This window comes from Antennarius striatus, chromosome 10, assembly GCF_040054535.1.
Source record: "Antennarius striatus isolate MH-2024 chromosome 10, ASM4005453v1, whole genome shotgun sequence".
NCBI lineage: Eukaryota > Metazoa > Chordata > Actinopteri > Lophiiformes > Antennariidae > Antennarius > Antennarius striatus.
This window is the reverse complement of record NC_090785.1, coordinates 6055957-6079015: the sequence shown is the minus strand read 5'-3', so window position 1 is coordinate 6079015 and position 23059 is coordinate 6055957. Positions and strand designations below refer to the sequence as shown.

Below are 23059 nucleotides of genomic sequence, written 5' to 3'. Positions count from 1 at the left end.
AAATAAAAAGCACAAACAAGGCAGTTTATTTCTCAATACAATGTATGGCATAGTCTATTTAACAAACTCTGAGCCACATCTATTTCAAACAAATGGGTAGGATGCGGCAAGGAAAAAAGGAAAGTGGTGTTGAAAATAGAAAAAGGAAGAGGATGCTTTCAGGACTCAAGCATTGAAGGTATTATTTGCTCTCCAGGGATCTGAAAAAGTCTGTTACTGAAGACACTTTCCTATATGCTTCATTTAGTTTAATCTGGTTGTATTTGGTTCTTTGGACTCAGGCCTACCGTAAGTATTATTGTTATCTTGTAAGTACTCTTGAATAAAACTTCAATAAAATATTTATCAAAATATGGTAACCCTAACCATCATTATCACACAACTCCCTTAAGCTTTAACCCACTCAATGCATTCCACTAAACCTCTGATTCAAGAGTATTCTAAAAGCCCTCCTCTTTGATAGACCCTACAATTATAAATAACACCAATTCCACTAGATATGCTGTTATAGGCCGGGGCTGCTGATGGTATTTTTCTCTGTCCTTCCAGTTAAAGGGAGTTATTTTGGAGTTACTACCATTTCTCTTTGTTTGCTTTTCTAATTTACTACTGACATTAAATCATACTTTTTGTTTGCAAGATACTGCTGCTGTTTGTGTGCTTCTGCTCAACAGGTGAGGAACAAGCATTGAAACCCAAAGGCTTGGAAATCCCGCCCCCGCTTCAGCAACAAACAGCACAATTTGGACTGTAAATTCTATCTGGCCTATCTGCCACTCTCTCTGTCTCTGTCTAACTCTCTTTTCCTTGCCCTTCCTCTATCCCCAGTTTATTTCTTTTCCAACCAACTGGTCAAGGCAGATGACCGCCCTCCAGAGTCTAGGTCCCGTCCGGAATTTCTTCCTCGATGAGGGACTTTTTCCCCATCACCATCGCTTGCTAGCTCTGGAGGGTTCTGTTGGTTTTCTGTCTGTTAAAGTGCTTTGAAATGTCTGACGATGTGATTAAGCACTATATAAATGAAAGTGGATTGATTGGTTGATAATTATGTGGCTACTAGAATCACAGGTCTGTCTGTTGTAGCTCAAGCAGACAAGAATGCATTGTGTGGTGTTGCCGATTTTAGAGGATGCCAATGAGAATGGAGAGAGCTAAGAGGCTTAGCGCTGCAGGCAGATCCCCCTACCTAGGCCCTTGGGCCCACCCTATGCCCTCATTATCCTCCTGACTACCTCCACTCATCCCCATCCAGCAGTGGGACTAATCCAGACTAAAGGGGTAGGACCTAACCCTGGCACAGGAATCTTGACTAAAGGCAGACACCTGCAGTGAGACAATCACAAATTGATGAAGCAGCCATTAGGAAAACAGAACAAGATAAATGTGTGATCAAAACCATCTAACTGTAAAACCACAGAGGAAAGAAAACACAGTGATTACGAACTATATTTAATGATTAACTAAAAACAAATGCTGGCAAGGATTGTAAGGCACAAGCAAAAGATATATTGGTGTGAAATTTCTATCCGTTAAAGCAAGGCAATATTCCTATATCAGCATAATGTATTCTTGTATATATGTAACAGCAGACTGTTTATGCAGCTATTGTTGACTTATAACAAACTTGACTCAAAAAATAATCAAATAGTGATGACTGCCTTGTGAACTGTAATTATTTTTGTTTTCTCATTTTCTCTATTATTAAATGAAATATAAAAAATATAACAAGGATGGCAACAATGTTGTGGTATGTAAAGATTATTTTGTGCATAGTTTGTGGGTTTTTGGCCCCCTAACAGCCTGTGAGTCTTCTGTGCTTTTGGGAACTTGTCTAGTTTTTCAAGTGAAAATGAAGCTCAGGGTAATTCCACACAGTATCAATCAGTGTGACTGGTTTGAAGACACACAAACCAACCTGGCATGTTGGGGAGTTCGAGGAAGGGGGCATGTTAGCTGTTTTCCCCCAGCAAAGGGGTCAGCAGAAATTTAGTGTAATTCACATCTCTTGTTGCCCTGCACAAAGCTTCTGTCAACAGACCAGGTCCATCCGTCATGTTATTTACCACATCCTTGTCTTTGCATGACCCAAAACTCCACCACATATTTTCAGAGTAGAGCTAAATTTATGAATTACATAAAGACACCATAGGTAATTAAGAATCATGGTCTATATATTGCTTCTGCGCCAAAAAAAGCAAAGCCTTATAGACAATTATACATATAATACATTTGCATTATTTACTTTAATTTAAAAAAATTGTGAACTGCAAAAAATTAAGCTCATCCATGTCAAAACAAAGAACATTCTTTGGTGCTTCTAAAGTAACGTACAACATTTTAAATTATATTGCAAAGTACATCACATTTAACTATTAAACTATACAATAAAAGCTGAGGGGTTTTTTTTAATATATATCCCTTATAAGAAAAAACTGTAACCATTATGCTATATTTCGATTCTAAAATTGAAAAGGGATATACATTACCATTTAGTCAATGGGAGATTCTCAGATACATTTTCTAATGTAAATGCACATTAAAATAAACCCTCTTTCCAACTAAAAGCGTTTCAAAATTTGGCATGAAAAATATGCTCACCGTATTCAACTCTCAGGAGTTGATGGAGCTAAAATGAAAGAGGAATTAAAATGAACTAGTACACACATTAAGACTCTTGTTAACCATGCATAGCGAACGGTTCTCACACATAAAGTGAGGGCATCGTCTTTAATTAGAGGGTAATTTATCAACTTCCATTTACGTAGCCATAATACTAGTGATCAAGCCCTTCAACCGTAAAATGCTATAAAATAGGGAAGCATTGTGAGCAAAGGCAAATAACAAAGCCTAAAACATCATTACATTCACCTCATATCTAATTTGATAAGCTCTAAATAGGTTTTAGGTTAAGGAATCCATGCCATATGCAAACAAATGCTTCACCGGCAAAATTATTGTCAACTCTCCGCCCTTCGCTACAGGCTAAAGTGAATCAATGTACCCGATGCGTTAATAGTGCAATTTAAAATGAGCTGGGGAGAGATGCAATGGCAAAATTTGTAAATGTCGCGTTAAATACAGCTGAGTAGGTGGAGTCCATCCAGAAAAAAACCTGTGGTGTTACTTTGATGCTCTGTCAAAAGATTAAGCCAACACGGCACTCATCTTTCAAAACACTGTATGCAAATGATGAGCCAGTTGCTACAAGAAAAGCACACCTAACTGGCATGGTTTGAAAGACCTTACAATGGCAGGAAGATGAGGATATGCTTTTTTTTGCCTGAGAAATTTTCATGAGTTATTTCTCCCTCAGCAGAAGAACAAGTACTTGTCCATCAGGGAGAACAAAGCCATGTAATTGGCTGCTTTCCCCATTTGAGCCCTTGATAGCAAAATGTTAATAACAAACTGATGAGAAATTCATTAGGGCTCCAAATAAAAACAATCTCTCCTTGGTAAGAGGCGAGTATATTATAATTAAACTGATGCCTCTCAGTTTTCATTAGGCCGTCGAGCCTGAAAGAATGAAGACTGAACCACTGAGATGGATGCAATTAAGTATGACTGTTTTACTACACATTTGAGTCGAAAGTCTAAAACAGAGGCACAAAGTTAATACAAAAGGTATTCAGGCTGCGGGAGAAAGAGATCATGTCCAAAAGTAGCTGACTGCAGAGACACATTGTGTTGTCGGAGCCTGTTTTACAGGAGACTATAGGGGCATTATGGGGGGTCAAATCAGGATTACGGTAGTTATAAAGGGAGGGGTAGGCTACAGAATATAGTTCTGTTCCTCATTGTCTTTAGATCCCTTCCAATCATGCTGCCTGAATGGTCTGTCTCTCTGTCTTATTGCATTCACATTCTCTCTAACATAAAATATGATACGCAAAAGATTTTTTAAAAAATCTTGCAAATCACAAAAGGTTCAATGGCCAAAGTAGAAAATGTCTTTCCTGACATCAACATGTTTCTGGATAGCATTCGTTTTTATTCAAAAAATCCAGAAGGAAGTGACCAACCAGTTTTTACAGACCAAGAGGTCTGAAGAAACTAATGACCAAAGTAAAAAGCATGATTGTGGTGAACAACTAGTTGTTTTTTGGATATTGTCTGCTTTTTATTAAAACCTGTGTTTTTTAGTTTGCTAAATGTTAAAAGGTTAGATCTTTTATATGTTCAGGAAACACACAGCACAGTTATGAATCCTACCATTGTTTGTTTTTGAGATGTGAATTCCTTTTTGCGTGAATCTCTTTTGGGTGTTGTGTCAACATGATTATTTTGTAATTTGGCTGTTAAGAATAACAGTGATTTTAAAAATCATACCTCTCTCTTTGTCTCTCTCTTTCTCTCTCACTACCTCCCCATCTCACTCACCCTTTCCCTCTCCATGCCCCTCCCTTCCTTCCTCCCTCTGTCTTCCTCTCTCTCCCTCTTTCTCTGTCTGAAGTGCATGCCCACAAAAGAACAAGACCAAAGTGTAAGATCAGGACTCAATTATTCTCCTATAGTCCTATCACAGTTCTAGAACCCCATTCACACAAAAACCCCTGGCAAACCTGCCCATGCATGCAACTACACAAGCACCACTCAAAAGCAGGGCCACACACCAAATGAAACATGCAAAAAATAAAAGCCTTTAGTGCAGAATAATATGAATGAGACCAGAAGCTCTGAGTACTGAAGCATATTTTCATTATATGTTTTGAATAAACCAGCACATAATACCAAATATCTTTGCTTAAGAAATTTGTGCTATCACAAGGTGACAGTTTGTAGACAAACTGAAGTATTTGTTCTCTTAAACTGGAATGCAACAAAGCAAGCAAAAAACATTGAGGTCCACTTTACTAAATCATAAAATCTACTCGTGCAATGACAAAATTGCCCCAAGGACTGCAAATTACCTCTCTTTGAACAAGCAAGCTACGTTCAACTGAATTGTGCCTCCTTCCTACATGCCTCGCAACTCCACATATAAGTAACCATGACTACAGGAAATGTCATACTTAAAATCAAGCTGGACATATGGATGGGTACAGCTTCTGTGGTTTGACCTCTGGGAAAGCAGTAGCAAGCGGGTCACACTAATGTGGACCAATAATCTCTCCCGGAGTCATTAGGATGATCAATGCCATTGTAATGAGATAACATCTGGAACAAAGGACCCTAATAGCAGACAGCTGCTGGGCAAAGCGAGCTAATTAAGAGAACATTCAATGATGCTAACCCATGCTGCAACTATTAGACCCAGGCTTTGGAGCCAACCCTGTTGAGATCCCAAATAAAACATGTTGAATATTTCATACTTCCTCTAATAACTAATTATGACACTGTAATATGAATGGTAATGCATGAGAAGTAGAGGGGGGAGACAGAAATACCGCAACATCTCAGCTTGAAATAAATGCTTATCGAGCTGCACTGAATTGGTCAATTAAGTAGGAAATCTGTTTTGAGGTAACCTTTCATCTTATTAAATAAGGTGTAAATCAATCATCTTGGCAGATTGAGTGGTTGGCTTTTAATGAGTGAACATGTCTAATTTCTTCGTTTACTCTTTCCATCTTTATTTCTGTGCATGCACATTTGTGTGAATGCGTGTGTGCGTGCGTGTGTGTGTGTGTGTGTGTGTGTGCACTTGTGAGGAAAACCTGTCCTTTATGCTTATTACTCTAATTTAAACTCAAAATCAAATCTGTGAACTTAATTATTTCCAGATGTGAAACTTTAAATTGTACATAGGTGATTCACCAGAATAAAATCGACTCTATCGATGTACAGACATATGAAAAATGTGAGCAAAAAAGGCCCAGAAACACATAATGGCTGAGCATAAAGGCAATATCTAATTAGTACTGTGCTTCAGAAAAAATAATAATAATGGAGAGCAGTGTCAAAGAGAAAGTTCACAACAGTGTCTATAAAAGTCTTTGGTGATCATGAATAAATATAATTATTATGAACAAAGAAGACTGTGTGGCCTAACATGATTATAAATGACAGCCTATTGTTACACCACCAAGTACTAATTACATGTGAGGAAAAAGAGGAAACAATGAAAAACCTTTTAGGATTAGCAGTCAGTATGTGCCCTCTATACCATGTCTACCCCTAAATACCACAATTCTCTCTAAAATGCTAGCATCACAATTTACTTTTTACATCTCGCGTAAAAGCGGTGATTTATTGTAATTGTCAGCGTTCGTGTGTTCGTCCATTCGTTCGTCTTTTCCTTTTACCACCAAATATCTTCGCAACCGTGGCAGATAGAAAGATGAAACAAAAAGCACATTACTCGGGCAGCAAAGGGAATGAAAATGAGATGATGACCTTGACCTTGACAAAAGGTCAAATTTCAACTTAATACACTCAGGAACCGAATAAGATAGAAAGATGAAGGAGAAGGCTAGTGCTTTGATCAATGGCAGTAGGTCAAAGCACTATCTTTAATCTTTGACCAATGCAAGCAGGTCAGGGTACAATTTTAAATTTTGAATTCAGGGATGTTGCAGGATGTTGCAGTCTCTGACTGCCTATTTCCTTGTTTACATTTGTTTTGGATGACATTAGAAAAATTTACTCATGTAATATCAGACAAAAATATTCAATGTAATGGTAATGTTAATCGACTGTTGGCCTTGTTTTTGAAGTTCTTTAAGCTTATTTCTAAAAAAAAAGTAATGGTCTCACCATTTTCGCTTGCTGTTATTGCAGATATACTGAATGAGCACCTCAATTAAAAAAGACATGATTACAGCGATACCTCTACTTACGAATGTCTCTACTTACAAAATTTACTACCTACAAAATTTCTCAGCAGTAAAATATTACCTCTACTTACGAAAGAAATTTCGACTTACATAACGTAAAAACACAGTATCGACTGATAGCCAAATCTCCCACAGGTTCCTATACGCAACATTCTCATAGCTGCTCTGCCATTGGCTATTATCTATTACGTATCTTCCTGGCATCCCATTGGCTAAGAGGGATGCAACTCCACCTCTGTGTGGAGCTAGATCGGTGCTTATGGAATATGGAGTGTCTTCGGCATTTGGCACTCGACCTGTGAGGTGTTCTGATAGTCTTGCGCAAATATAATAACTTTTTGAGTACGTATTCACTATGGACCCCAAGAAAGTGACGCAGAAAAGAGGAAAAGAAAAGACAGAGACAAGAGTTTTTTTGTCCATACAAACAAAGCAAGAGATCGTAGAAAAGCAGTAAAAAGGGATGCGTTTGGTTGATTTCGCCAAAGAATATGGCCGAAACGCATCTACAATCGACACGTTATTAAAACAAAAGGAAGTTTAAGGAGTTTAAGGCATTGTGTGGGTGGTTGGAGAAGTTCAAAAGGAGGACTGGAATTCACTCTGTTGTTCGGCATGGTGAGATAGGAGCGCATGAACCAAAGAGGGCAAAAAACAATGAGGACAGCAGTTAAAAGGTAAATGACCGTCATTATTATTCTTTACTCTATTCTTTGTTTTTTACGTTATGCAGAACTCTCATTTATTGTGTAACAATCTAATCGTAACATGTACTTGTTACATGTTTTGATGCATTTATATGCGTCATAAAACATTTATGCCGGAATTTTGGGGGCTTGGAACGGATTAGGGCATTTGCATGGAAAATGTGTCTCTACTTACGTAATTTTCTACTTACGTAATTTCTTCCGGAACCAATTAATTTTGTAAGTAGAGGTACCACTGTAATAAGTAGAGGTACCAATGTATTTTTTTTTAATTAGTTATATGGGAATTTTGCAATCATTCTAGAATTTGATTCTACAATGGCCATAGAAATACCCCCATGAAGAATATTGCTATGGCTTCAACTGAGAATTCAAATGCAGTTAAACTAAATATATAGCTAGTGGTGCATTGCCTTTGATTTCTTAAATACCAGGCCATGTAAGGAGGAAGTGCAGTATGGTAACACCAAAAACCCACATTAGTATGGGTAGTTAGGGAAATAAGAAGAAATACCATCAGGTTTGAGTGCAGTCAATGCTGCAACAGCACTATTCCACAGAGAATATGACAACAGCAGTGAAAAAGCCTCCAACTAACAGTAATTGGCTTTAAAATAATAGAATTCATTACAGTTATGGCCCTTGTTCAGAAATGCAAACAGGGAAAGAAAAAACATTCACTAGAGACTTGGGCTGAACTGCTTCACTAAAAACCATGGGGAGATGAAAGGCATAATTCAAATGACAATTTTAGAACCCTTAGTTCATTTATACCAGAAGCTCAGAAGATGTTGCCGGCATAATAACATCAAGATTTTTTTTTCTGTTCTTTTGTTCTACTTACAGGGCTCGGAAGGAACTTTTTCCCCTATCACTTTCATTCTTTTGAGGTAGTAAATTCCTCCTCCACACAGAGAGACATGTGAGGTGACACACAAACAATCTAGCAAACAACACCCGTCTGCATCGTAGAGACAGCCAACTGAAAGCTAACACAGGGAATCTTGACAGTAAAGAAGAAAAACACCTCACACATGGCACCAAATTTGCTGCTCGTCTTATTAGATGACCGCGTAATTATAAACATCAGGGGTATCCGTTGTAAGGCACGTTGTTGTTGTTTTTTGTTTGTTTGTATCTTTAATCACATCTACAGGCGGACTGTGTTTGATTTAAGGCTACTGCTCAGGTGTAAAGAACGCATTCACACAGTGGCCATTAAAAATATCGCCTCTCAAGAATACTCTGGACATAAAACGACAGGTCAGCCATCTCCACATGATTGGATGTCACCTCACATGCTGGGTCTATAGCCCACATCAAGGATATCATTTGGAACTCTACACATTTTCCGTCAAATCAGATACAGACCATTATTTTGTAATTGGACCAATTCAGGAAGCGACTGATAGAGCCGAAATCCTTTTCGACATATAAAGTATGTGTGAGTGTGAGCTGACAGTGGGAGGTGTCAGCTCACCTCCGGAGCACTGCCGAGGCGCCCGTCAGCAAGGCGCCGCCCCCCTTTACAAGTTGCTCATTTGGGGTGGTCTACCTCCCTTTGCAAGCCTACAGGCCACCCTGTGTGTGTGTGTGTGTGTGTGTGTGTGTGTGTGTGTGTGTGTGTGTGTGTGTGTGTGTGTGTGTGTGTGTGCGTGCGTGCGTGCGTGCGTGCGTGTGTGCGTGTGCTACAGGGGCCTGTACAAACTAACATGTATACATGCATTAGAAGTATTTACTAACTGAGTGTGCTCTTAATTTCCCTTCTGGTATCAGATCAGTATATAAAATTAAAAATTAAAAAAACATCCAAGTGATTAACTATTTTTTGCTTTATTTTACTCACATTTATTTGGAGCAGCACCGTGTATGGCAGTCCATTACAAATTGACTTGATATGTTAGTGAGGGCACCTGAACCTGAATGACAAGGTAGAGGAATTTGAAATAGCGAGCGCAGCATGTGTGCAGGAGCAAAGATACACCTGTCCTCCACAATTTCTGTCACCCAAGTCTGAACTGGAAAACAACCTTGGCCATAAATGACAGCCATAACACACCACAAGCATGTTTCAGTAGAATACATGTGGCCAAGAATCCGTCTAATGTCAAGAACTCAGGATGTCATTGAGCAAGAGTGGCTCACATGGAGGCCTGGCATTTCAGACGAGAAAAGCATTTCATGATCATATTCCTCTGAATGTCTTGTCTGCTGGCATATACATATGAGGGACTCAGAAAGAACCAGTGAAAAGGACAATGAAATCAATGATGTGTTCTGTAATGTGTTGTTGGTAAGGGAATTCATCTGCTCATCACCAGGAGCCCTGCAAAATAAATAATTCAGGTATGATCGTATAAAAGAGCAGTCAATACAGCATTATTGCCTGACCTGTCAATAGCAGGTCAGGTAAGACATGTTTTTTTTCCAGGACCTGATTCTGCAAGGGAAGTATTCAAGGAATAACAGAGTGGATCCAGTGTAGATGTTGGCTGGTTTCCACTGAGCCTGAATCTGTACAAAGGAGGGATAACAATAATGAATCTGTTCTGTATCCTTCTTTCTCCACCTCTGCCTACAGTGGGAGACTGAAAGTATTGATTTGAGAAGACAGACCAATTTGAATGCTGTTGAGCCATTTCACAGTTATTCTCCCCTTTAAAGATCAGACGTCTAATAAATGGCATTAGAGGTCCGCATAGTGCTGTGTTGCATGGCTCTAGAAAAACCTATTAGGTCAATTCCATAGCAACAATGAAGCTTTTCAGCCCCAGTGCATTGCATCAATTCGCCAATTCAATGGGTATCCACTGCCACCAAGTGTTTGCCATCAGTACTGCAAAACTACTTGGAGAACTGCGTCTGTTACTGTCTGAGCAGAGACAGACAGCAGACAATGACCATGCATGACCAGTCAGTGAGTATATGGCAAAAAGAATGACATACTAGCAGGAAAAACAAACAAAGCAAAGCAAACCTAAGATCTAATGTCAAAGCACTGTTGTCAAAAGATCTTCCGATCACTGTTCTTCACAAATAAACACTTTGGCAGATGGAAATTTCAAAGCAAAAGGAGAAAGATTTATTCATTTAAAAAAAAGAAACTATGACCCCCTGGCAGTTTATAACCATTCTTTACAGAGGAAGAAGCAGTACCAATTCAATCAGAATAAAATACAAGCTTTAAATCGAGGTAGTCTGGTTTATATGTAGCACATAGCTGAATAACAATTTCATTCATTCATTCAGCAAAAAAAGGGGTCGATGACCAATCAGCAACCTGCTTCTAGTAAATAGCTATAAAGTGATACGGCTCTGAGACTGACTGGCCCATCTCCCATGAGCACCCTTTGAAGACAAACTGCAAGCCAGACAATAATACAGCAAGTTATCTGTCCTTGATCATGTCACCAATCATTACAGAAAAGAGCTGTCTGGGGAATCGGAGGTGGAACCTGGCTGGTGATGAGGCGATTATGTGGCTTTACTCTTGTGCGTCCAAGTATGACAGCACTATGAAAGCACTGTGGCTGATAGGTAGACACTATACCTTGTTAGCACTCTGTTGTGCTGAGTGGACTAGTTGGCTGAGCAGTAAGGCGCTCCCACAGGGCGTGATGGGTTTACAGCAAGAGTAGGGGGGATTATAAACGGGCCATCAATGTGACTCTTTCCAAACCCGACAGCTACAACTTCGGCTTTCACACCTGCTAACCACAGGTCCCTGTTAACAGCTGCCTCTTTTAGCCCATCTTCTTCCTCAAATGCCAGCAGAGTCCATGCACATGCCGCCCACATATTGTCAGTATGAAATATGAATTTTAAAGTCTAATGTGCAAGAGGAGAGAGACTACCAAGGTTATGAACAGAAATTAATTATCACATCACTTACCATAGACATTCTCAATGATCACGACTAGAAGGGGGAAAAAAACATACTAATAAATAAGGACAGACAGAGGGAAGGGTAACAAAAAAAAAAGCTAAAGGAACAAATAAAGAAATCAGAAGTGACTGGAGAAGCAGGCAACCATAAAACATGGAGATACACGAAATTTCACAGCTGTGTGAACAGTTAAAGCAGATGCGATAAGATGTGATGGTGGATGCATACAGAGAGGCAGGTTGTAAAAATATGCTATAAAGTTTATGGAGCCTAATGCAGCCCTGCAGGAGACTCCTGCCGAGCTAAGCATGTCGACAGTGCCGTCAAGTGTGTGACAGAGCTGTGGGGGAGAGATGTACAACTGAGAGCATAGCCAGTATTCACAAGCTCCGTCATTGGTGTAAGCATGTGAATACATTACATAAAAGTCAGAGATATGCAATCAACAGATCTATGAATATTATTTTTCCTGGCTCTCAAACATACTGTATTACTCTCTATCTCTCTGGTATAATATTTAAATCTTAGGTGTAAGACCCAGTCCAATATCCATATATTAGAACAGCATGGAGAAACAGTGCTTCTTACTACTTGTGCTGGCATACAAGCATGTACTCAACAAGCACAAAACAGACTATAAAACACTGCCATAGCCACTGTTCAATCCAGTATCAGCTCACTGTACCCACTTCAGCCTTTGATGTTCTCTTCAAAAATAATGAGATCCATCTCCCTCCTTCTGATTGAAGAGGAATGACTGTTTCTGCCTTTGACTAAACATATGTGATATAGCGATGGGATATGCGTGAGGGGCCAAGGAAGGATGGATAAATGGTACTAAAAAAGTGAAAGAAAAAAACAAGAAAATAACACCAAAGCGGATGGAGACATAGCCGCTTTTTTCTCATCCCCAGTGGGAGCCGGTGTTAAGTTAATCCTACCCAAACAGCCCACCCACTGTCACGGCTAAACCTTTGCTTCTTCCACAGCCAGGAAAGGTCAATCCAACCTTGGATGGAAAAGCGAGTCATGCCATTCAGCAGACGCTTTCAACATGTATTGATAATCATTGCTAGACCAAAACTACATGACGAATGAAACCCAAGCTATTTAACTAAGTAGTTAACTAAATGTACTACCATATCAATCCTTCATCAGGCTCTCCAGCACATTTGTCAAGCATAATTGTTTAAATTGCCTTACCAAATCCAAGACTACTTTTAGGAATTAAGCAAGAATGTAATTTGTATCAGTATTTGTATGTCTGCTTTGTTGTGTATTATATGTTTCCTTGAGTGTTTACATGTTGTTAAGTAATGCGTTTATAGGTTTGGTTTGTGTATATGTCTCGTTGCTTTAAACTTATGTTTGTTTAGATGTGCATCCACACGTTTATGCCTATGTATGCTCTGATATGTTTGTGAACCTGTGTATTTATATTTTCTTGGTTGTGCATCTGTGTTACATATTTATCTTGTCTTTGTAGTCCAATTGTGTTTTCTTTTGCGTATTTATGGTTATCTGTATTTATTTGTGTCCTGACTGCTGTGCTGTCTTGACTGCTGTGCTGTGGAATGTGTGAAAGTATGAGAGAAGATGACATGCATAATTTACTTCGGGATTAATAAATATCTATCTATGAAATGAATTTGCAACTTTACTGCGGATCATATGGCTTTGTTGAGATTTGATACGATGACAAATCTCAAATGAAGTGGAAACATCACTTTTACAGTGAGAAAGCAAATACGGCACCTTACGCTCTGCTTGCATAGAGTGATTGGGAAGTGCAGACTCTGAGAGGGATAAATATCACCCAGGGTAAGGAGTGCCAGGCTTTCAAAAGCTAAAAGATATCCAAAAAACTTTAACAAAAGTCTTCTCATATAATTTTGAGTCCATACAAAAGCTTGTGTTTCCAAAATTCTACAATGGAGGATGGAACTCAACATGGTACCCTGTTGAGTTCAAGACCATTAGTGGCACTACAGAGCATTGTTACGATTTTCAGGGTCTGCCAGGAAAAGCACGGAGGTAGTATCCTATATAGACTATGCTTTAAAATCCATGATTGAAGGAAACTGGAAAAAGATTTTCCATATTGCAAAATAACTACAGATTTGTGTCAATGAAACAGGAAAGATTTGATATCCATGAAAAAAAAATCATCTGACTACAGGTTTGCAAATAAGCATTTCAACAGCAATTTCTCAAATAATCCCATCCTCATCTCACTCCCAAAAAGCTTTTTATGTCTATCAGATAAACTCTGAAATATGCCTTCAGCCAATCAAAGAAACATTTTATTCAAATAGTCCCATCCAGAGCATTTCCTTGATCTCAATTTAAGAAAGAATCCATGGTGAACACTCACAGAGCTTGGGAGGTACGCTATTGGTTAATTTTTCATTACTATTCTTTTAAAGCACCAAGGACATGCGCCACATCAAATCTGCTCAACCCTCAGCACTGTGTTTAATAGCTTACTAGAAACAAAAAAGTCTTTTGAGGCATGTAGTTTTAAAAGGTAAAAAGGGGAAGAAGGAGGGAGGGTGCCTTGATTTCATTTCAAGCTCACCATATTTCTTTAAAAAAAACAAAGACAAACAAGTCCTTCGAAAGCTCTCCTGGCACAGTGAACGAGTACTTGATTGGAGTTAAAGAGGTGCCAGATGTCTGCATGTATTCATATTCATCCAACTCTCTCGGCCTCGTTTCCCATCTGGATGCTTTGCAATCCTTTGGCCTTATCTGAAAGTACTCGTTTACTTGTTATCCTACATTTAGTAAATCCTCCACAGTTACAAATAGAGGCAAACAAGAGCACAGGTAATTAACCAACAAACAGAACACACACATATTAAGGTTATTAATTCATTGGGAATTTGTGGATTGTATCTAACTATAATAAGTGGAATCGCTGCCTGTGATTTGCCTATCAGAAAAATTGTTTATTTTATTTCCTTCAAAATTGCCATGTGAGTTGCCGGGGGCCCAGGGAAGAATTTGGTGTAGCCACAATTCAAACAAGGCAGACATGTATAGAAACAGCTAAGGTACAGAAAGAGAGGGTAAGTGAAAAACGTCATATAAGTTCATACACTTTTGCTACTTTCTGCTAAATAGGAATATATATATCATCACAACCATCTGCTGCAGTTGCCAAATTTGTTGTTGTAACTTTGACATTTCATTGCCATGGTATTTAATATAGACCTATGTTTATAAAGAAACAGTGTTTAAAAGAAACTAATTACAAGTTCAAATGTTACTTTAAGGTTATTTTATTTTATGCTTTATTTTAATGGTGACACAGAAAGAGACGATAATTTTCACTAATAACTAATCCAACATATGCAATCATTAAGATTACAGTAGCAACTTTCCCTTTCCATTGATATGCAATGATTTTCATGGCTTCATAAAATGGGGCGGCAGTAGCTCAGTCCAATAAGCCTTGGGCTGGGGAACAGAGGGTGGCTGGCTCAAGACCAACATCGGGCAAAAGATTTCAAAGTGTGAACTGGCAGTGGGGGGTGCCAGTTCACCTCCTGAGCACTGCCAAGGTCCCCCTGAGCAAAACACTGCTCCCCCTACAAGTTGCTCATTGGGGTGCCCCATGAGGAAGATGCCCACCTCTTTACCTCCCTGCATGCCTACAAGCCTCTTGTGTGTGTGTGTCTCAGGCCTGTACTTCACATATATATGTACAGTATATGCGCATGTGACTACTAACTGGAGAGAAAAACCAATTCCTCTACCGGGGACGAATAAAGACTTTCATTATTATTAATCGTTATTATGGGAATACATGAAACTGGAATTCAGAGTTTGCAACAGGATCTCTGTGAAAAAGAGGAGCAGCTGTCAGAGAAGCAGGAAAGGCAACAGAAGGTCACCTCTTACAGAAACCAGCTGTCCGAGCTTCAGGTCAGCCAGACAAAGGCAAGATGCCACAGTTCATATTTTATGTTCTAGCAAACTTATTTCAGAAGGCTTGAGATCATAGGATACGTTTCATCACCCCAAGAAGAACTACAATGTGTAGGTTTATTCAGTTAAGGAGGCAGCTTCTTCTTGGCAAAATGACATAAGCAGGTGTATCTTTAGCGCTGTTGCTGATCAAAAGTCAAACCGCATATACAGTATCCATTCTTTGATCACATCAAAACGTCTGAAATTAAATATGACGTTGGATGAGGTTTTCACAGTAAAGAAGAGGAAGAGCATCTTCCACTTGAAAAAGATTCTGATCCTGATTCTCGACTATTTTACATTTTTTAGGAACACAATGCTGATATTTCAAAACCTGTTACCTTGAAACGTTAAAAGTTAACAAATACCACTAAAAATACTATGACTGACAGTACACTGCAAATCCATACAGCTGGACTTGTAGTAACAAGAAAAAAAAGGGTCGAAATTCCCATTTTGCATTAGCTGGCCAACTTCAGGATTATTTGGTAATGGTGTAGGTGTGTGCTCAACAGAAAGTCATTCTAATGTCATCCATTGAGTTTTTTTTCTTGCCTCATCATATTACTTTATTACCTTCACCAAGAATGTTACATTTTCATTAGTGTTTGTTTGTTAGTTACCAGAAAAAAGTTTTAAATGAATTTCAAAGAAATCTTCTGAAGTGTTGGTCCCTTGAAATGGGCCATTAGAATTTGGGTCAGATCCAGAACATGGTGCAGACCAGTTAATTTTTTTGCAACCTTGGCAGAGGTCTGTGAATGCCTTTCTAGTGTAAAATTTAATTAATGTGTTTTTTGATTGCACGTCAGACAAAATGAGGAACATAAGCAATCATTTTGACTTTGAAAACTTTGGAAGGGCATTTGTCATTTTTGGCGTGGATTTTTAAGAACAGTAAATGATCAATTAAATGACAAATAACCGGTATGTGTACAACTGTCCACACATACACAAGAAATAATGAAAAGTAAGTCAAGTTCATTGCAGATACAAATAAAAAATATTTTTTACTTGATAATGAAAAAACATTCAAAGGTTCAAAACTAATGAACACATATTTTTAAATTGAACTGTTGCCAAATACACAACCGCTGGGTAGTTTTATTTTGATAAAACAAGATGAATCACTGTGTGGTACTCAACAACATTTGGTGATATTCAAATGCTACATTTGAAAGAAATTTCAAATGTTTTTTCTTCTTTTCTAAAATTAAATGTAAACTTGCATTGTGCAAAAACAGTTGAAAATAGTGAAACACAACAATTATACACAACAAGGTTGATGTTAAATGACATGCCCTTTACCATTTTTAAATTGAAATAGTGGATAATTTTTAAAAAATTCTGTAACACTGCTGAAAGATTAAACTAGCTTAAGTGTGATTTTTATTGATAAGTTTTTCATTTTTTAAGCATGGCCAAAAGAGGGCATCACAATGCAAATAGACAAAAAAACAAGGTACACGTCATCAATTTGACATCCACTCACACTGCAAATTAACATGGCACAACTAAACAGACAGAAAAAATAAGGATTTTCACAAAATGTTGCTGTAGAAATTGTTTAAACTGTGTTCCGTAGTTTTTCTTTGGAGTATGCTTGCATATCTGGTTCAGTTGTGTCTGTCTTCTTGCTTCAGATTTGTATATTTGCATGTACTGTATTCTCAAGAACTGTAGCACATTTAGCTCTCTAGGCCACCATATTTTTAGCACTTTGCTATACACAACCCTGTTAACCATCCTCACCTCACATCCCATAGTTGACCAGCCTGTTTCCATGGAAAAAAAGCCATCATCTGACCAGACATACAGATTCCAGTCACCTTCCTGTTGTCTACTTTTCAACGCACGGAGTACACACCCTTCTGCAGAGACTGTCCACAGCAGTGAAGGGAGATGGCAGTCTACTTTTATAGTAAGAATACAGGAGTCACTGATACATTATTGTACCACGGCACCTTGATTCTGATATAAGTCAGACCAATTTTAACAGAGATGGATGCTTTCATCTGTGGTCATAAAGACCTCTAGCACACTGCAATGGAGGAGATGTGTGGTCCATCTGAATAGTTGAGAGTCTATCTACAGGCATGCTGTTACCCTGATATATGTTTTGGTCATATTTCCCTCAGTCTTGCTTAAGGAGGTGTAGAGAGCACACTTACACGCTGATCAGACTGGATTAAAGCCAATGCACACAGTCTTCCGTTCCCACCTAACTCTCTCCTGGGAGAGAAGAAAGTGCCAAAAAGATTTCATGCCGCAAACAGAAGAGTCACAATTGCGTGCTCCCTATCGGCATTCCCAACCAACACTCTCCTAACAGCAGATCTGAACGCGCTCAATCCTTTCAATGCCTGCTGACAGCATGAAAATGGGAATCTGCAAACAAAGCAGGGAGTTGACTTTAGCCTGTGGTCAGCTAAACAGACTGAACATAGTCATGGTTTTCCTCTTCTTTCAAAAGGACTTAAAAGAACAGCAGCTCTGAGCTCTCAGTATGTTAGTTGCATCTGTAAGCCACTACTTGACATAGAAGTTACAAAGGTCAGGTCAAATGCTTCAATATGCTCTTGAGTTTGAACAAACTTCCCAATAACCAGGATCACAGGCATCTTTCGGCATGGTGCGTGGAACATTTGAAAGCAAGCCTGCGCCTCTCGGATGAGCGGTCATAATACAAGCTGGGGTAAATCTGTCATTCCATTTACTAAACACAATGTGGCCAATGGTCTTGAGTGACAGCTTCTCCATCCACATTCATACAGGCCAAACTGAAAAAAAAAAAAAAAAACTCATCGCACAGAAAAAAACAAGCACAAAAGAACACCCTGACAAAGAACCAGAAAACTCAATCGATCTAAAACGTCTCTGAAAAAGGTCTCAAAGAGAAAGGCTTGTCAGAGAATGAGGCAGAGCGTGGCCTGGACACAGTGTCCTGCTTTCCTTGTCTGTCATCCTGTTAAAGTTTAAAGTCCATCTAATCCTTGTGAAGCTCTCAAAAAGCAAAGAAATACAATTTAAGTGACAAATAAACACTTAATAAACTTATAACATCAACAACTAGTAACTAGTAACAACAGGGTGCCACTTTACAGAGACGATTAGCAATTTTCATAGTCGGAAATTGGAACATGTATAACCAAAACTTTGAAACTGTAAATCAAATCTGCTCAGATTGTCTGGGTCTGTTAGAAGGAAAAAAAAGTGAAGCAACACTAACAAAGCAATGCATATGTACAAAAAATGTCTTGTACTTCAATTTCCTTCAAAAGCAACAGGAAATTCAAATGCTAAAAACAGAATAATATAATCTGTTCAAGGCAGAAAAAATGCAGTTGATATCTTTTATCCAGTTCAGTTGGTTTGGTTTGTGTATACAGAGATTATGCGTGAAATTGTGTTTGTGCTCAAAGCCATATTAAGTGATGTATATTACCAGTTTGCATAGTGTCTTAGGCATACACACAATGGAAATCGTTTAGATGCAGCACGTTCAGATAAATAGATTGCAAATGATGAGTGTTTGTGTAAAAGCTATCAGTCTTTGTTGCTATTACAATATTCAAATGCTAATAGGTGTGACACTGCAATCTCTTTCAAAAGATAAACAGTGAAAACCAACAAAAGGATTCCAGGTTCATTTTCAGACAGCATAATTCAGAAACTCCTCATTTGAAAGTGCGACCATTTACATGCATGCATTGTACTGACTGGGAATTTATAGCCTTTCTAAATCACGTCTACTGAGCAATATCAGGGCTGAAAATACAACTCAAGCCATAAAAATAACCTCACTTGCAGAGTTTTTGAACATACTTCTCACCATCCTTCCAAAAGAAGATAAGTATGTGCGTGCGTGTGTGTGTGTGTGTGTGTGTGTGTGTGTGTGTGTGTGTGTGTGTGTGTGTGTGTGTGTGTGTGTGTGTGTGTGTTTAAGAGAGAATGAAAACAGATACATAGAAGAAAAAATTTTCAGAGGCCGAATAAATAATGGGCTACTTACCGCAACTTTGCTCCCAGTTATCTGCATGCAGCGATCAGCGGAGAGGGTTAAAGTGCAAAAAGACACAAACAGCACAATCATTAGTAGGCCAGAGAATACTCTCCATTACACGGTGAGGCATTAGTGTAATTTGTCTGTCATCGCAAACATCCATCACACAAATATGGCACACACTAAATAACAGAAAAGTTTAAAAGCCAACAAGGTAATCTTTGAAGCATCACCGCATACAGGAGATAATGTCTGTCTGGCAGTTGTGCTTTTCCAATTTTTAAATTAATTAAGACAAATATATGAAAACTTGAATGAATCAAGACATGAAGATGAAAGCCTATAAATGGAAAAGGAATTATCCATACAAAATGACAACTGTGATGGTGATGAATGAACAGACATGGTGGACTGCTCTTGGAGCTGACTGTCTGACAGTGTCAATTCACTCCCAAAAAAAAGACCAGTGCCTTTTGTGCTCCATGTGGCCGCAGTGGTCTCTCTGAACTGGTAACATTCAGCTGCCATTACTGTTGAGCTTCAAGTGTCAACTTTTTTTTGCAAAGCTACCTTGAGCCCGTGCAGTCAGCATGAATCTGGGGAGTTGAACCTTGTTATCTGTCAATAGTGGCATATAGCAATAGTGTTTTTTATTACTGCCCCCGCGGGGTTTGTTTCACAGTTGTCGGTGTCTGTCAGCCCAGTAAATGTATTCTAAACTGTGGCTGAGTTCTTCTGTCTGTTTGACATGTTTAAGAGAAAACACAGTCTGAATGCAGAAAGTTACAGGATGCATCCAGCATTTATTTGATTTTATTGTTGATCTTAAAACTATTTCTAAAAGTTTTTAGTCTGTTTTATGTGTGTCACAAACCAATCGCACACAGACTGCTTTGCAATGACAATACTGTGTCAACATGTCACTGTATATCTAGAGGTGTTTTATATGAATTCTCCACCATGGCACGTTCCAGCTACACTGATGTAACTCAAAACTTAAAAAATTCAGTATTTTGAAATCTTGTTTTAGAACACCTTTACCAAAGTTACAGACATGATCTTGACTGTGCATAGACAAGAGTCAGAAAGAAGCTAATCTACACTATTCTGTGTGTTACTGTTGTATTTTTAATACACCATGCTCTCAATCTAACAAGTGAGATACTCATAATATGACTACTAGTGTGATCTACTGAGACCTGATATTGACCATCTCTCATACTCCGGAATAACTTTGTCAGGTCTCAACGAAAGAATAAGCTGTTTGCCCTTAAAAAGAACATTTACTGATGACCTCAATGATTAAACCAGTGACAGGTGAAGAGAATGCCATCGAGAGGTGATGTGCTCATGTACCAATGTACTGGCGTGTTTCAGCAAACATTCATAAGAACACCAGTACCTGATCTCAGCAGGACATTACGTTGTAAGATAAACATTGGCATCCATTTCAACTGTGAGTGATTTTAATATTGTGGCCAATCAGAGGAAATGACTGCATCCCATAAAAGATGTTGGAAAGCACTTCTACAGGGTTACCAGCAAACACGTGGTTAATGTTGTGGAAAAAGTAGAACCTAGGTTACATACTATTGGGAAAGATGAATGTGTGATTAATTGGGCAAAAAAACAGCTTTGTTAAGCTGAGCAAAATCCCAGTTGGCATAACAATGTACATTAGTTAAGTGACCCATGTAAATAAAAAATTAGGTGTGTCAAAACTGACTTTTACTTTTACGCGAGGGAGAAATAAAGGACTGTTGGGTGTTCTATCCTTGACACTTCACACTCAGCTACTACAATCATAAGGCTATTTCTTAATGACAGGCTAAAAAAAATAGTTACAAGTTGCTGTATATGAGTGTGTGGATTGGCTTGTCAGTGAATATACATAATGTGAGAAAATATCCGACTCCATTAAAAGAAGAAGATGGGACATTGATGGTCACATCAAACAAACCAATATTTGAACACTGCTAAATGAACCCAGGACAATCCCCTTTGTGCAGTCACAGCAGTACATTTGAAATAAATCTAATTTTCATTCTCTGACAAACAAGGAAGTAAACAGTATTATTAGTTTAAAATGAATTTTGGCAGCGTCAATGATGTTGGCAAATATTAACAGAAGCGAAGAACAAGAAATCATGAGAAAGAGACATTGAGAGGCAATTGTTCATGCAAAGGTGATGGTCAAATACAGTTCATAAAAATTAATCCAGTTAAGGCACTACCACCCCCTAAAAAGGCAGGCAGGAAAAAGGCACTTGGATGTTTTTCTCTTCCTTCCTTTTAAAGTATTTAATTACGTGCTAAAAGTATTCATATTCATATTTATAGTCTTCGAGTCAGGCGAATTTTAGATGTTATGTCAACAGGCATGAATGATGAGGTCTTCATTGTGAAGGAAACCCATCATAACCAAAGCTTTAAAATCAAGGTGCTTAAATTTTGATGCTTGTTGCAGGAAAAATGAAGATAATTTCATTGGACTTGCTCAACTGGTCTGCAGAGACAAGTAAAAAGAAAACATTGAACTGAGTGAATTTTTTTTGGACCAATATCTTTAGATTTCAACTTTCATCTTCAAAGTCAACATGATCTACATCTCCTGGATGTTAAGAGAGACCCTACAGACTTACAACATAGTTGAACATTAAAGTGAAGTTCCTGATATTCATCAATGCACCTTTTGTAATTTAATGGTTGTAAAAAAAAAAAAGAAGAAGAAGAAGGTAAAAACACTCCTGTGAAAGCAGAATAAAAGATGAAAATTTGCCGAATATTCTACTGGGGCTTCATGAAATACTATGTACAAACAAAAAAAAATTTTAATAAAATGGAACTGAAATGAGTGTGAAGCCCTTCCAAAGTCCCAAGACAGTAATGACACAATGTATACATTTTTGTCTGAAAAAGATTGAATTACAGTAACAGTGAAGGCCACACAGGGAAAAAAACCAAGATCCTCACCTACATTTAAAAGCATATTTAACTCCATATTTCCATTAGTTAACACAGCATGCTCATCAGCAAACACAAGAACCATTAGCCCCAGGAGAAGCATCATGTCATACAAAAATATGCCTTACATTATTAATATCAAGGTAAGTTGTCATCTTGATCATTTATGTATTATCAGTTTTTGACACTCAATGCATGCGATGTTGTTGTACCCTAAAGGATGTGTCCTTGCATGAATCGGTGTATAGACAGACAAAACATCCCTGACATTCACGATCCTCCGCCTTCATTCCTGTTAAATGTGATAGCGGGGTGCTGACAGACATCACATTTTGTCCTCTGTCCTTTGACTATACAGATTAAGTTATTCATTTGAATAAAATATCAGTGTTCACAAAGCATAATGGGCCCCGTGAGGAATTCAATCATCTTGGATAATCATCATTACCAATAATGCCAGTTAATTACCATAACAATGAGGAAGGTAATAAATGATGATGTCAAGAGAGAGCGACCAGGTTTGGGAAGCAATGGAGGACAGAAATTATTTTTTTTTGTCTGATGCTGCCGACGTGAATTTCCCTTCACAAGTTTTGACATCACTTCAAAAGATTCAAAAGAATTAATCCAACAGGCATGGATTACATTTAGATGTATTAAATTGCACTGCTGTTTGGGGGGGGGGGGGGGTTCCGATCTACTTGTATCATATGCGGTCTGAACATTCACAGTGATGATCACTCTAAAT

General features: G+C 38.3%; 1 protein-coding gene across 7 annotated transcripts in view; it reads right to left on the bottom strand.

Annotated features, from left to right (window-relative positions):
• The window catches only part of diaph2 (diaphanous-related formin 2), a 377371-nt gene that overhangs the window by 333234 nt on the left and 21078 nt on the right, over positions 1-23059 (bottom strand). For 6 of the 7 annotated variants that reach the window (XM_068325221.1, XM_068325222.1, XM_068325228.1 and 3 more), the window contains one exon: positions 19357-19377. The exons of the other annotated variant lie outside the window; for it this stretch is intronic. In XM_068325221.1, the coding sequence (XP_068181322.1) occupies positions 19357-19377 (21 nt within the window). The remainder of the gene's footprint in view (positions 1-19356; positions 19378-23059) is intronic. 7 annotated transcript variants of the gene reach the window in all.